This window comes from Apis mellifera, linkage group LG10 (assembly GCF_003254395.2).
Source record: "Apis mellifera strain DH4 linkage group LG10, Amel_HAv3.1, whole genome shotgun sequence".
In the NCBI taxonomy this organism is placed as follows: Eukaryota; Metazoa; Arthropoda; class Insecta; order Hymenoptera; family Apidae; genus Apis; species Apis mellifera.
Window position 1 is genome coordinate 6848614 of NC_037647.1, and position 16350 is coordinate 6864963.

At 42.9% G+C, this 16350-nt stretch overlaps 1 protein-coding gene and 1 non-coding gene across 2 annotated transcripts; one reads left to right on the forward strand and one right to left on the reverse strand.

The window, feature by feature from the left end:
* Nucleotides 1–9187: 9187 nt before the first annotated feature.
* Nucleotides 9188–12808, reverse strand: LOC107965055 (vicilin-like seed storage protein At2g18540). The gene has a single exon (XM_026443344.1). The coding sequence runs from the start codon at nt 12694–12696 to the stop codon at nt 11392–11394; it is 1305 nt and encodes a 434-aa protein (XP_026299129.1). The 5' UTR covers nt 12697–12808; the 3' UTR covers nt 9188–11391.
* A 2618-nt stretch (nt 12809–15426) lies between these two features.
* On the forward strand, nt 15427–15577 carry LOC113219063. The gene has a single exon (XR_003305542.1). It is a non-coding gene; the product is annotated as a U1 spliceosomal RNA (small nuclear RNA).
* Nucleotides 15578–16350: the final 773 nt, after the last annotated feature.

The window sequence follows — 16350 nt, forward strand, 5'->3', positions numbered from 1 at the left end:
GTTCGACATTGTGTCACGCGACGTGGAAGAAAGAGACGGCCGGAATACCGGGTGGATCGATGTAACCAATCGTCAATTTTTGTCTCGAGCTTCGTGGAAAGGAGAGGAATGAAAGACGTTTTTATTCCAACGTTTTTATATTTGACTACGATAGAAATATATAGAGTGTAAAAGTGGGATATGTTGCCGATGTGTAATCTGTGGCCTAGATAGTTTCGAGTTTCGTACCACGCACGCCGATTTATTTTTGTTTGATTATTTGGAATTGGGATTTCGGGGGAGGCAGGGGGGGGTATGTGTAAATATCGATTGTTCGAAACGGTTAATTTTATTCGAAATATTTGAAACTCGTTATTTCTTTCAGTTACTCGATACTTTTAAATTATAAAATAAAAAAAAACAACGAAGCCTATTTGCTGGAGAATTATATTGCGGAAGAGAAATCGAAATTCGAGTTTATCCGTTTAATTTCGAGAAATGCCCGTAACGAAGATTTCTTCAAAGGAATCAAACGTTCGAGATCTTGCAAAAATCCCAATATCCACAATAAATCAACCTGTCCCATCCTCGAGCTCAACTTTCTCCGCATCCTCTCGTGAAAAAGACAATCTTGCAGAAATCTTGCAGATCCTCGAACGAGAGATTCCTCGAGACTCTATATGTAGAAAAAACAAGAAAAAAAAAAAAGAAAAAAAAAGAAAAAAAGATGCGTGAGGAGCAAAATGTGTCAAGTCGTCGAGAGCTTCCAACGATCCGCTTCCTTTCCCGCCTGTTTTTCGTTTGTCACGCGTCCCTTTTTTCGCTGGGTGGATGGATATTATTAATCGTAACGGGGGAATCTTGGGTGAAGATTGTCCGAGGAGGGTGGAAAAAAAAAAAAAGAGGGAAAAACGATGGTGGTGAAAAGATCGGTCGTGATAAGCGAGACGCTCGATTTCACACGCGGCGGCGAACGTATTGCTTTCTCGTCGACGATTAACAAACGCCGCCTCGAATCGATAGTCGGCTATTTTTCAACTACGAAGGAAACCGCCATTTCAATGCGTCAGACGAGGAGGAATTGATCGCCGTTGAGTTTACAGATTTACAGGTTTTTTTTTTGGAACAAATTTCGCGTTTGAAAATTGGATCGTTGATCGTGTTCCCTCTCCTCTTTTTTTTTCTTCTTTTTTAATTAACAACGCGACACGTGTTTCGCAACGTGTATTTTAATACAAAATATTCTTGAAATCCGTAGAGATCAAAATTGGTGGAAACTCGTGGAATAAACAATCGAGGCACGGATATATGAAAATACGAATATCCCGCATAAAAGACAAAACTTAGAAATTGTTCGATTCCAAAGAGAAGAGCGATTTTAAGAAAGAGAATTTTTATTCCGCTTTTAATCTTGAAATATTAAAAGCGTATACCCTTTTCAATCCCGATATATAACAGTTATAAATAAAAATAAAAAGACTCCTAAAGATTTCCTCCTCCCAATCCTTTTTTTCTTTTCTTTTTAAAAAGATCTCAGGATTTGGAGGAAAGGAGACAATGATGGAGCGGGAAGACATTGAAACTAGGAGAATTGCTTCATCCGTCAGAGGGGGTGAATTTCACGATGGCGTTAAACAGAAAATTCCACGAAGGCGCGAGGGTAAGGTGGAGGAGGTGGGGGGTCTCTGCATATTTCAAAGGGGGTTGCAAGACGCGTAAGCCTTTGATTTCTCTAATCTAATGGGAAATCTGGCCCAAAGGGTCGTCGTGTGTTTACACGTGACGGGGGAACGAGGGTTCTCAAATTAAGCGCGGCTTCGAATCTCCTTAATCTCGATACCTCCCGGATGATGGCGGAATTAACGGGACGACTAAGTAAGATTCGCGACTACTAATCGATATCCGCCGATTCCGTATCCGTCCACGAGAATCTTGATCATAATCGATGGTTTAAAAATTACTTTTTGAATTACACTTTAATCGAATCGAAACACCGAACCAAAGACAAATTTGAAAATACGAATATATTCTTTACATCTCGCGCAACGAAGAAGTGAATCGAGAGTATAAAAGTGATTTTTTCTTTAATGAAGATTTTTAGAAACATTCAAAATGTTCGTTTCTCCAAAATTCCTGAATGTAGAAATTTTTATTTCTCAAAGCGAAAAATATACCTCGATCGACATATCGATGCGATAATCGTTGAAAATCATCGAGGGATTCAACTTTACGCGAACACGGGTGAAATAATAATCGAAATCGGTGGAACAGAAGAGAGGATATACTTGGTACGTACGGTGGCGGTGTACGCAATCTTGTTTCGCTTTTTCCGCCCGGATCAGCTGTCCGAACCGGTGAAGGTTGGACGTGACAGGAGCGGGAACGTCGATCGTAGCGGGATAATGGGTCACTTTGATTGGCAGTCGACACGGCAAAAGGCCGCAAGAAACGTTGGGGATTGAACGGACAATGGGACGGGAGGAGGCGCGGTAAGACTTGTAATTAGACACGAGGAGTCACGGTGGAGATCCGTTAATGACGATCGGAACGCGTGGCCGTCCGCTTTATGTATGACGCGTGCGGCGCGCACAAGGCCGTTAATTAACCATGTCGATTGTAACATAAGCGTTTACGTCATGTATATTCCGTTCGATTTCGCCGCGTTGTCGAAACGGAACGAATCAAATTTGAAAGAAGAGGAGGAGAAGATAAAATTCCGTCGTGCCAACGAAAAGAATGAAAATTCGAAGCGAGGAAAAAAATTCTGACGATTCCCTTAGTCTCCTTCCCTCTTCTTTCCTGTCAATATTTTCGCGCAAAAGTTGGCGAAAAGATATTTGATCAATCGAGGGAGGAGCGAGTTTTTACTGGCGAGGCGGGGAGGGGAGAAACAAGTAAAGACAAGTAACCGAGGGTTGAAGATTGATGCAAGCACGCAGAAAGGGTAAATACATCCTATTTCCATGAGACGTGGCCCTGTGTTTTTCGTCGTTCGTTTTCGTCCATGTAAAATACATGATGTACCGAGCCGGCGAGCCGGAAGAACAAGAAGAAGAAGAAGAAGAAGAAAAAAGGAAGGAAGGAAAACTGGAGGAGGGTGGAAGATTTAAAACACTCGACGACGAAGACCGCGAACGATTTTCATGGGAGAATAATTACAACGCCGTTCGTCTTTTGCCCCGGTGATAAAAGTCTCGTCGATAGCGTATCAATGAGAGAAGTCTCGTTCCCATCTTTTCCTTTTTCTTCTTAACGGGGAATATTTCTTCTCTTGAATTCGTCTGCTTTCTTGGCTCGACGATTAATGGTACGTCGTTTGTAAAGGGAAAAAAAAAAAAATAAAATGTTCGGGGAAAGAAGGGTTCCATACATTCCAATTTCGTTGGGACAATTATTCGATATTCTATTAAGACGCGGCTGATGTTAAAATAATAGCGGAAACGACTATGGGAAATGGTTGCGAGGAAGAAATAAAACATTCCAACCGCGGTAATAATTTTCTTCTTCGTCACAGACGAAGAATCTCCATTGATGGAGTTTCTCTAACCAACAGAGAAAGAAAGAAGAATCTTTTTAAAAGAAAAGGAAAAAACATATATACATCGACAATCGCTTGTCGATGAGAAGTAATTCGCCACGAGATGCGCAAACGGGTTAATGCGCCTGATTCAATGCATCCGCAGTCTCTATTCATCCAAAGATAAATGCAACGAATTCTCAAACCGATCTTCAACAAACAAATAACATCCCCTCGATCTTTCTCTCCTTCGAACGGAGGCCACGCTCTCCATTTCCAAAATTAATCGTCCCCGACCTTGTCAACCTTCCTTTATGACGAATAATTCGCGACGAAGAAAGAGAAAAGGGAGAGAATTGGGTTCCCCCGATTCGAAGGAGGAACAACGTTTTACCAATTTCCCGGCGCATTAACGCCGAATTAACCTCGCCCCCCCTGGACCGTCCTTTCCCGCGAGTCACGACGTCGCGACGAGCTTATCGGGCATCGCGAGACGGCGGCGGCGTCGAGGGACGAGACTCGTGTACCAGGCCACGGGGGTCGAGGACCTTCCCTATCGATAAGACTGATTGATAACGCGGCTACGGGCGGGCGCCCCGTGGATCCGCTCCTTTCCTTTCGTTGCCCCCGTGGATTCTGGGACGGAAGAGGAAACGAGAGTTTGATTTCGTCGGGAGGAAGGGAAGGATGGATGTCGGTTCAAGGTGTGTTGGATTGAATCCTGGAGATTCGAGAAGATTTCTTGCTTGGTGATGCTAATGTTGAAAATTGAGTAAATTTGATTCTCTTGAGAAGGGGATGGATGGATAGCGATAACGAATCATTCCTCTTTTTGAAGAAATATTCGAAGATGATTCTTTCAACGAAAAGTTTTATTCTTGATTAAATTGGTTTTTGGAGGGATGAAATTTAATATTTTTAATCACTTGGGTGAATGTTGGTTTTTGGTACTTTTATTAACACTTTTTCTCACGAGGAATTCGAGTCACATTGATAATTGAAATGACCGAGCAACGAAGCCAATTATAATCTAATTATTTCATGCCCTCCCCAAAATTATACGATTTTCATTATCTAAAAACACGATCCAAAAGCATTAATGTAAATTCGAAAATTAATCGGTGTATATTACCCGGTTTATTATAGTAAAACGAAAGGATTCATGGTTGATAGAATTATTTATACGCGAACGATGTAATGGAAGAACCGTTAAATTTGCATGTTGCGTGTCTTGAGGATTCGATATCGGTTTTAATTATTCTTGATTTTAATGAGACGAGGCGGGGATGAGGCGTCGCGTTTTAACGAGCGAGCATTATCAGACCAAAGTTGATACAGGGTGGGGATAATTATCGCGATATTTCCCATACGAATTTTCCCAATTTCCCCGCCTATACCAACGTTTTTCGGAAAATCCATGCTCGTTTAACGAGAGAGGCGAAAACTGGAGGGTCGCGTTACATCCACCAACCCCTTATGTAACGTTTTGACGAGTGGAATAGCTGGCGAAATTAGACAATGAGAATATTTGTTGCGCAACTTCCCTGTCTTCACTTCCTCCCCCTCCCCATCTTCTCGCTCAAACATCGCACGGCTTAGGAACACGAACTTTGCGGGTCTCTCCCTTCAACAGAGAAAGAGAGAGAGAGAGAGGGAAGTTGAAACCCATTTTCCAGAGATCCAAATTTAATTTTCAAAACCGTGCTCGTCACGCCTCGATGATTCCACGGTTAACACGCGCATTGGATCGCGTTGCTTTTCCGTTAAATTTCGGCTTCGTGATTCGTAATCGGGACGATGCCTTTCTCGTCTTTGTGAATGTTGAGCCAACTTTTTGAAATAAAGTTAAACTCGTTTGCTCGCCTAAAGATATTCGCCGTTTTCTTTCGATGACTCGGATCTTTCGGAGAAAATTTATCGATCCAACGAATTTGATTAAATAAAATTTGATCGAGGGAGCAAGAGAGGATCTCTTCTATTTTCCAGATAACGAAGGAATATTTTTCGTTTCTTTTACAAATATACCACGTATGAATACGTATTTTCTTCCATACGAATCGATCGGTATTCTGAGTCGATGAGACGATTCCGAGACGCGAGAATTCTAGGAAAAAAATTCGTAATTGGAAACGGAGAAGATGAAAACTCAAACAGAATCCGTAGCAATTAGACAATCGATTCGATCGAAATAGATGGTTAATTCGACGCATAATGAAATCATTCACGGTTTCGTTGCCAATTTTATCGGCGGGAAAATCCGGCGAATTCCACTTTTCCAATTTCAATCTTCCCGCCCGTAAAAGAGAAATATTTCAATTATCTCCAAATCCACGCTCCCGCGAATTCCACTAAAACACGCTTTCCCTTCCTCCAATACTACTCTTAACAGAATCCGCTCTCCAATCCCCGCTCTCCGAATTCCAAAACATCCGGCCGAGACGTTTCGCGGCCGAGTCGAGCGTGTTCGGGCGCATTAGCGGCGAGGGAAAGTGGAGGAAAGTGGAGGGAAGGGACTCGAGATGACTCTGAAGGCGTGAAATCGGCGTGGCAGCGCCTCGTATCGGGGCGTAGGCGATGCATGGCGAGGAACGGCGGCCACGTCTCGCCGAATTAGAAAGCGGAGCGCGAACACGCGTGAAAACATCGTCTCGATCCGCGATTAACGATCCTCGGTGTCCACTGTCTTCTTCGAATTATTCCGCCGAATTATTTCTCCTTCTTTCTTTCCTTTTTCTTCCTTCCCGACCGAACGAACCAGAAGAGTCGTCGAAAGTTGTAAAAGATTAAAAGATGCGGGATCAAGGAGACAGACTTTCGACGATCTTATCGTGCGATCTAATCGTACTCGACGCAATATCGTTGCTTCCTTCCGTCGTTTCTAGTTAGAGTAGAGGAAGAGCAAGAAATTAATTAGAACGAGATTAAAGAATAAAAAGGGTTTGAATTTTCTCGTAGAATTTTATATAAATTGATCCTCCTTTTTCAAAAGTTCGCGAAACACTCCTGGATCTTTCTTCGTTAGAACACGTTTTAGCGAATTTATAGAATTTTTGAAGTCCTTTTCCTTTCCATTGAGACATCATACTACAAGATACCAAACACAAAAATTCCCAAGAATCTTTTCATCTCGAAACTAATGCCAATACTTGTTTCAACTTGTTCGAAATAACCTGAACGTGTTACAGATGACGATAATAAATTCTTTCTTCGTCCATCCTTCCTTCCTCCGAGTTTCTTCGTCGTGTATTCGTCGAGAATTTTAAAGATATCACCGAATCATTCGGGCAATTAACCGATCTCCTAATAGAAAGATTTTCAACCGAACGGAACGAATGGAAAACGAGACGAGACGAGACGTAGACGGAAGCCGCGACGATCGACTCTTTCCTCTCCTCCCGCAGGTGAATCCGTAGGTGACGTCCCCGGAGGTGTAGGCGGGGGTACAAAGGGCGGACCGGGGGCAAAAACTGTGAAGCGTTCTGTAGAATTTTCAATAAGGCGGGGTCGGAAGAAGAAGATTAATGCAACGCCGCCGGGGGACCTTAGGAGACGACAGCGACATGACTGTCAAAAGAACATCCCCAGGGGCGAGGTCCATTCGCTCCTTCGAGTCCGCAATCCCCGTCCTGGACCCCATTTCCTTCCTCCTCTCCTTCTTTTTCTTCTTCTTCTTCTTCGTCTGCTTCTCCTTTTATTTTTTCCCTCCTTTTTATCCTTTTCATATTTCTTCCTATTCCGTCTCGCACCCTTTTTTTTTTCTTCGTCCTTTTCGTGTCCTTGATCCTCTCCTATATAATTGCCTCTTCGATCTCTCTTTCAATCCTTTCCCGTTAGAAGGAAGGAATCCCTGTTCACGATTACTTAGATTACTTTTTATTATTCAAGTTTATTATACGCCAAGATTAGAAAAAAAGAAAAGATCTCGTCGGTCAATAATGTTTTGTTACTCTATCGTGCTGGATGAGATTGGATACATTTTCTCTTCTTTTTATTCTCAGGTTAAGAGGGATTAAGAAATCGATGGATTGTTTCCAAACCAAAAGTCTCGAGTCATCTCCCTCGCAGACAGCGAGTAGGTGTCTGGAAAGTTGGCGCCCTATGGATTACACGGGAGTAGATTGCGATGGAAGTCTCTTTCTTTTAAGAACAGATCGTCCAGCAGAGAAAGACAAAGCTTATATACTTTTATAAATCTACCTCTGTAATTTTTCACCTTTCTCCGTCGTCCACGTTTATCCGATGTCTTCCCAATTAGACCTCCCTTATCTCTTCCTCCTTATATTTACTCCTTTCTCTCGTCCTTCCTCCCATCTAAATTCCATCCCTCTCCACGTTCCGCGAATGTGAGACGTTCTTTTTGTCTTTCGTCAAGAGAAACGACACATCTCTCCAACAATCTTTGGCAACCGAGTTCTCGAGTATATTTTGAGAAGAGGGAGAATTATCAAAGAGAATTAAAATCTACGAAACAAAAAATTAACTTTACACAAGAATCTCTCTTCTTCCTTATTTTCTCTGAAAAAGTAAGAATAGATATTTCCTCCTTTCGATTTTATACTTTCTTTGCATTGAAAATTAAACAAACTCTTTCCATTCTCCTTCCCGGCCAACGGACAGAATTATCTCCCCGTTACCACGTCCCCTCCTCGACAATAATCCTCTCCTCCTCCTCTTCTTTATTCCAAGAAGAAGAAGAGAAAGAAGCGCGAACGCGAGTGCAGGTGCAGCTGCCTCGAGGCACCGAAGCGAAACGAGGAGAAAATGGCCACTGCCCGGCATCGCTCAAAGGGATCGAGATCACAAATGTGATCCCTCCTCTGCCTCGAGGGCGAGCCTCGACAAACCGCGACGCGTGCACACGGTTCGATCGATCACACGCGTGGACGGATATTGTTGGAGCTCGAATCGAGCGCGGTTTAACTCGGCCTTCGTTAAGGGTGAAAGTTTCGGTTTTCACGAAGGCGATCGACGATTTAATTGGAGGAAAGAGATTTCGCGAACGAGAATTAAACATTCGTGACGTAATCGCTTAACATCATTTATCTTTTGAAGGATAGGACGATGAATCTTCGGGATAGTCGAGTATTGTAACGATAATCTTTTGAGTCGTTTATTATTATTATTTTTTTTCTTTTTTGAGTTGGCAAAGGGTTAAGTAGAGCGACTAAATCGATTAACCTGATCGACGGGGAGGCGGGGGTGTGGCGGGGGAGAGAGGCGTCCGGGTGAATATTTTAATGTACACGTAGTAAATGGAGTCACGGGGGCCAATCAGGCTTCCGCGGAGAAATCTTTTAATGAATTCTTAATGGAGTTCGTTGCAAGTTTAAAAAACTTGTTTATCGAATCCCGGGGACTGATCAATTATTCAATCGCCTCCGCTAAGAATATTCGATTACCACGAGAATATTTAAAAATGTCCAAAATCTTTCCAATTTTTAAAAAAATAAATTCAAATCTAATCGACTGATATTTTTACAAAAAATATATGTATATATATGTAAAAATTGCTGCCTCGCAACCCTTCTTCCCCTATCTAATCGATTGATCGCTCCCGGGGGTGAACACGCAAAGGATGAAATCTCCCTGAAAGAAAAAAAGAAGAAGATAATAGTAGGAAAGTAAAAAACGGTCCTGAAAGAGCGAAGAATCTCTTCTCTTCTTCTCGGATGAAAATAAACTACTAAAAAAAAAAAAAAAGAGAGATGTACGATCGAGAATTGCGGCATATCGAAGCACCATTTAAAATTCGTCCCATTATCGTTATTATTACTTCTTCTTTTTATCCAAAGAATCTCCAATAAACGATGATCCAAACCCTGAATTGTTCGTCCAATTCGATGAACAATTTATGAAGCAAGACAAAATTGCAACGACTCTCTAAAAAAAAAAAAAAAATGTCAGAAAAATCGAAGGAACCATACAAAATCCCCAGAATCCCCAAAATCGTAATTTTCCAATCGCTTTTCTCCCAGACGACAATCACGGATATTATCCGTATTCATATCCCGTGTCTGCGGTTGAAATTCCGCGTTAAATAGCTTCGACTTGGGGCCCCGTGTCCATCCCCCCCCCCCCGCGCCATCCAACCACTTCCGGGTTTCCACGCCGTTGAACGGTTTCGCAACTACGCGACGTCACGGGGTGGAGGAATTATGGGACGAGCTCGCCGACCAAACGGAAATATTTTAATATAGCCACGGGGATGCGTTTTAATATACATGGGGCTACGTTGGGAAGCGTCCCGGCTCTTCTCGTCTCGACGAAAGGGTTGGATTTTTTATGGCCTCCATCGAGCTGGATTGCCGGCCTGGATTTATCGAGCTATCGTAAGGGATGCCGAAAGAGATCCTAGAAAGGGAAATCGAGTTTGCTCCAGCAGTTGGAAAAGTTAAAAAGCGGTTTAAATAGAAGAGTCTCGTGGAGAACTGTCTTCTCTGATATTTAAGTTCCTTCCTTACGATGTCGTTCTCGAGAAAAATGCAAATGCAAGATTCTCGATACGTCGTTAAAGGGATTCGACGAGAAAAAAAATCCCTCGTGAAAATTATCTTGGTTGGTCTTGGTGACCAAAGTATAATTCGAGGCACAGATTGTATCATTTATCGGGAATAGCTTTCGAAAATGTATAAAGAAACGCCCGAGGGAAGATAGGGGAAAAAGTAAGCAGGGGGTAGTATATAATACGGTATGGAAGTTAGGTAAACGACGTCATAATATCTGCACTGTTTTAAAGAGAAACGTTTAAATGGGAGAGGTGCTTGGGGGATCGTAAACAGATAACGCTTTAACCCATCGTGAAGTAGACGTAAAGAAAATGGTAACAACATTTCAATAGATTTTTAGAACGCATTTTCGAAAGGGGTTAAATTATCGGGATAAGATTTTCGAAGCGTCGATTAAATTGTTTGTAAGCGAGTCTTCGAGCCGATTAATTCCTCTTTTAATTTTTCGACCGCGCACGTTCGTTAAATTTCCGCCCCGCGTCGCGCGTTTTCCGATAATCGAACGAAACGGCGGCTAATTTAACGCGTCGCGCGCACCGATCGTACAAGTTATGTTATTTAATCCAATCTGCGTGTCAATTTGCACGTCAATGTCCACGTGAATCGATTTCAAAGGGATAGAAGACGAGGATTCGAGAAAGAACAAGTTTGTATCTTTGTACAAGAAGGGAGGGGAGAAACAACAAAGAAGAGTAAAGTTAAAAATAAAAGAAGGGGGAAAGAAGATAAAAAAGAACGATCGGTTTTTCAACCGAGATACAAGTCTCCCGTTGCGAAAGAAAAAATATTTTTAAACCGATATTTTTAATCGGCCGCTGAAAATAATTCGCATCGATGATGAGATTTACGAATGTTTCGAATTGACGCTCGACATTTGCGTCAATTTTATTTCATCAATTCGTTACGACTCGTTTGGATTTATAGCCAACTGTCTCGTAAATCGATGGATTTATCGTTGCTATTTACGCTTGCTTTCGATCCACGAGTTAGCTGTTTACTTAACAGCGATGTTAAGGAAACGAGAAGCGACGAAAAGGAACGATTTTTCTTTCATCGATCCCGTGGCGCTTTTTTAAATATCGCGCCAGTAGGGAATGCGCGCCGTAAAAGAAAAACGGAGGAAAAAGAGAAGAGATCGATGAACGAGAAACAGAACTCTACCTTAACGATAGAGAAAGTTTTCGTACGTTGGCACAGATGGCGCGAATAGTTCAAACGGAACTATATAGATCTCGGCGTGGATCGTGAATCCTCTCGGAGCGGGAAAATTCATATTTTAAAACAAGTATAAATGTGTATATATATATATATATATCATTTTGTAATAAACGAATAAAATACCTTCTATCGTTAAAATTAAAATAGTAGAATACAAATCGCGTGATTTTTTTACTCGTCCGGAGGAGGACAGGTACATTTCCCCTCTTTCTCCGCGGCGTAACGAGTCGCGCACTCCTTTAACAAAAACTTAAACGGATGCGGAACGGCAATTTGCGAAATGTCCATCCTTTTATTATACTCGTCATTTTCACGTTTCAATTCCTCCAAATACATCTTCTTCCCTTCCTCCATTTCTGTACGCCGCGTCTCGTCTTTCAACTTCCACTGCTCCTCCAATTCCTTCTTGTAGCACAACATCCTCTCCCTCTCTTCCTTCTTCGCGTTGGCCGTCAACTTGGCTTCCATTTCTATCTCCTTTTCCAACATCTCCTTCTCCAACGAACGATCCTCCTCCTCCTTCTTCTCCTTTTCGCGTTTAATCCTCAACTGTTCCTCGCGACCATCCAACACATCCTGCAGAAGCTTCTGCCTGACCTCCTTGAACCTCTTCACCGCTTTGTCGCGCCTCACCGAGGCCTCGTTCAAGGATTGTTGCACCAGCCGGTCAATCTCTACATTCCTCCTCACCTCCTGTTTCTTCAAACTTTCCAAATATTCCAAATAAGCCAACAACTCGCTGCGCAAAGCGGCGGTGGTCTCCACGATGGCGGCCTCCTCCCTCGCCAATTCCTCCGCGGCGATGACCCCCCTCAACCGGTCCATCTCCTTTTCGTGGCGATCCTCCTCCGCCAGCCTCGTCTTGGCCAGCCGAATCTGTTCCAGCAATTCCTTCTTCAAATCCTCCTTCTTCTGGCGATCTCTCTCCACCTTGTCCAACTCCTCCTTGCGGATCACCTCCCGCAAACGTTGCATGTGCTCCACGTCCTCCTCCCGTATCCGCCTCCTCTGCTCCTCCATGGCCGATTTCCCCGCTATCTGTTTCAACAAAACGTGGGTGTCGTTCTCTTGGACGAGGCAACGCCTCTTCGTTTCCTCCACATCCCTCTTCATCTTCGCCTCCACCTCTTTCAGCATCATCTGGTGCCAGAAATTATCCAACTCTTTCTCGGCCTGCCTCTTAACTTCGTTCTCCGCCATTTGGGCGAGATTGATCTGTTTCGCTTCGATCACAGCCTTCCTCGACAATTCCTCCCGGAGTAACGCGCTTCCCATCATGTATTGCTGCATCTTCTTCTCGGCCAGCAGGGCCAACCGTTGCTCCTCCTCCTCCTTGTGTATCTCTTCTATCGTGCGCCGCATATCGTCCATTCTCGCGTCGTCACCGTGCTGAGCCTGGTCGATCACCTCGTGGATCAACCCCATCTCCTCCTTCAACAGTATCTCCCGCAATTTTTCCCGACGTACGTTCACCATGTCTTCGTGAGATATCAGCCCTGAGGAAATTATCGCTCGCTGACCGATCGCACATTTCGTATTTCCGATCCGATTTTAATCCGATTGAAAATGAATCTAATACATTTCTTCTTTCCATTCTTTTTTCTTACGATCGTTTTATTCAAAACTTTTATTGAAATTTGCGGAAAAATAATCGTTTAAAATTTAGTTAGAATTCTTAAAACAAATTACACTCCGTTTCGAGTAATCTTCGTCAACTTTATTTATCCATCTTTCTCTTTCCTTAAAAAAAGAAAAAGAAAAAGAAAAAGAAAAAGAAAAAATTCCCCAAAATTCGATAAATTCCCTACGCGAAACTACGCGAAAGCTTCGATCAAACTTCGCAGTACGCAATTCTACACACGCACCTCTTACTTCACCGCGTGTCCTGACGACCAACACCCCATATATTCCTCTCTAGTACCTTGCTGAACGTGCTGCCTGATACCCTTCCTCCTGATCCTCCAGTTCGAGTGTTTCTCGAACTCTATGATCTTCGTCACGTGCTCACAGTTCCTCCTCCTCTCCTCCTCGAAGTTCTGGTACGATTCGGGTATAGGGACCTTCTTGCAACCGGTCCTCTCCTGCAATCTGTACCCCCACCACACGTTCGGGCTCCCGATGGCGACCGCGTTCCGTTTCCTCGGCTTCAGGGGGCCGCATTGCACCTCCTCCAACTTGAAGAAACTCATGATTTCCCTTCTTCGCGGCCCAAGAGGATAGATAGATAGATAAGAGAGGGTTAGAAATTTTCTCCTCGATCTACTGGATCCTCTCTCGACCCCGACGGACACGAACGACGACACGTAACGGCTGTGTTTACGGCGTTACTACGACGACCGCCTCCTATTGAATTAATATTTGAGCCGAGGGGAGGCGGTGGAGGGGGCGGGGGTTGATTTGCAACTGCGGTCTGGTTACGGTTCGGTTAGGCCGGGTACACTTGGATCTTGCTCAATGCCCTGGAACGTGACTGATGCGCACGAACACGCTCCAAGGCGGCGAATAGGTGTTCGAAAGGGCCGTCTCTGGCGCGGTAATTGGATCATTACTGGGAATTAATGGGCTATCAATGGGGCTGGTCGTTTTTCTCGCGTGCCTGCCAAATGTTTCGTGTTCCCCCGTGCCCGTGATTCTCTCTTCTTCCCTTTATTTCCGTCTTTACTTTACGATGTCGAATTTTTCCTTTTTTTTCCTTTCTCGTAAAATATATCCAGATATAGATCATCGTACGAGAGGATCTTTATTTTTTCTTTCGTATTTTATAACGTTGAGAATGTTTACAAATTAACTCGTGAACTCGTTACTTCTCTTTAACGATATTTCTTTTTGTTGCAAAGTTGAATTCATTTTTTTTTTCTTTAAATTCTCGCATCAAGGGCGCAGAAGCGAGGATGAAAAACTCGACGAGGTCGAAGAAATTTTAAAGCGCGCACGATGATCCTCGAGCACGTTTGCACGGTGAAAATCAATTATCCGGGGAAATCGTGGAATAGGAGGCAGGGGGCAACGATGTTTCGCGAGGGAGCGAGGGGCGGAATGGAACTCGATGGCAAAGTGCTAACATTGCACCCCGTCAGAAGTTCAGGACTTCGGCGGCGGGCTCGTCTTTCAAGTTCATCGAGTTTACGAGACTCCGTGTACCGAGTTCGATTACACGCCCCCAGCCATGACTGTAACGCAATATCTATATCGAAGTAATCAAGCTCACAATATCCCCGATTTAGGCAGGAAATTTCGTCGGCGGACGGGGGGAGGAGGGGGTGGTTGCACGCGTCGATTCGAGAATTACACGCTCCTCGCCTCGTTCGAACCCGTGTCGCAGCCGTACGAATGATTTTCCAGCTGCGTATTTGCGCTTCCCGTGGAAATTTCACTCGGATTTCTGACGAAAACGATTGTCCAACGAAAAGAGGGATTTGTTGTCTTGGAATTCGACTATTCGTTTAAATCAATTCGATTCCGTTTCGGACAGATTGATTCGGTTCGACTCGAATTTCTAAATTTCGTTCCCGTGAAATTTGTAAAAAAAAGAAAGAAAAAAAAAACGATAGAGCATTGGTAACGGTCGATCGAGTCGAAGAATAAAAATAAAATTACGTGGTTAGTGCGTGGTAACGGATCGATCGATATCGTGCAATTTCTCAATCGAGAAATTTATGTATTAATTCTGTAATTGAAATTAAATTCAATTAGAATTTCAATGGTTATATACATATATAATTTAAATCATTTCGTAATAAACGATCCTTGTTTGTTTCGAAAATAGAAAATAAAAAAAAAAATCTTTTTTGCAATTTACTTAAAATAACTTCACAAAATATATCCATAAAATATTTTCATATTAAATTATACATTCCATTATTATTATTATAATACATTTTCAAAATAATATAACGAAATAATAATAACGAACAAATTCGCAAATTTAATTCGCAAATTTTTTTTTTAGAATTACAATAAAGCAACAAAAATTCAGCTAAAAAAAAAAAAGAAATAATAATAATAATAATTTAAACTTCGCCAGGTATGTACGGTATATTTTTCTCGGCCACCTCGTAATTATAACGGATAACGGATTCGTTATTCAATTATCAAAAATTAGTTCGTACCGATAACCGATGGATGGAGTTTGGGTTTCTGCCGATTTCTCGAAAGTGAGTACGGTAACGGGAGTGCTAATCACGGGGCCGGAAACCGTTGCTCACAATACTAACCTGGCGTAGGGGATACCATGATCAACGAGGTGGTTCCCCCAGGCATGAGGCCACAAGCTGAAGCCTGTAAGTACTCCTAACATGAGTATTTGTGCGTTAAATTTTTGATAGTGTGGGGTTCTTGCGTTAAACGCAAACCCCATGCATAATCCTCCAACGAAATCCGCTCTAGAATTCTTTTAGTCTGGAAAAAAAAAATTCCCCCCAAAGAAACGGATATTATAATAATACTCCACTTTAAAATTTCATCTTTAAAATTCACTTACTTAGGAGGAAAAGTCAAGAAAAAAATCTCAAAAAACGTCATTCACGATACGAAATAATACCTCGATCATTTCTTTCCTATTTCTTTTTTTTTTTTTTAAATCTACTTTCCTAAAAATCGGATCGTTTAATAATTAATAATAATAATATTAATAATAATAAGAAAAAAAAAAGAAATACTGGCGAGTAAAATCATACAATATAAAAACCACCAAGCGTTCCCGATTATTAATTTCCCAGCGCGACTGGATCACACGAGCGAAAAGACCCATAGACCCAGTTCATCTCCTTTCATCCTCCTTCTTTCGCCGACAATCAACCACCACCGCCAATCATCTCCACGAAAACCGCCTCGTCGTCTTCAGAAATCATCCTCGAAACCTCCTCCATCCGCCGTCATCGAATCTCATTCCCTTTCACTCTCCCGAGATCGAGCGAAAAACACGCGACCCACTTCTCCTCCGCCTTCGACGAGGCCTTCTTTAAACTCCCCGCAACCGACGACGACGACGACTACGGCGGCGGAGGCTTGCCACAGGCTTGGATTGAAAAGCCGCGGTTTCCGGCGTACGTACGTGTCTCTATGGGGGGAGAAGGGGGGCAAGCGTTGAAAGGGTACGCGGTTCCACGGATGGAGGAGGCCGGATGAGAA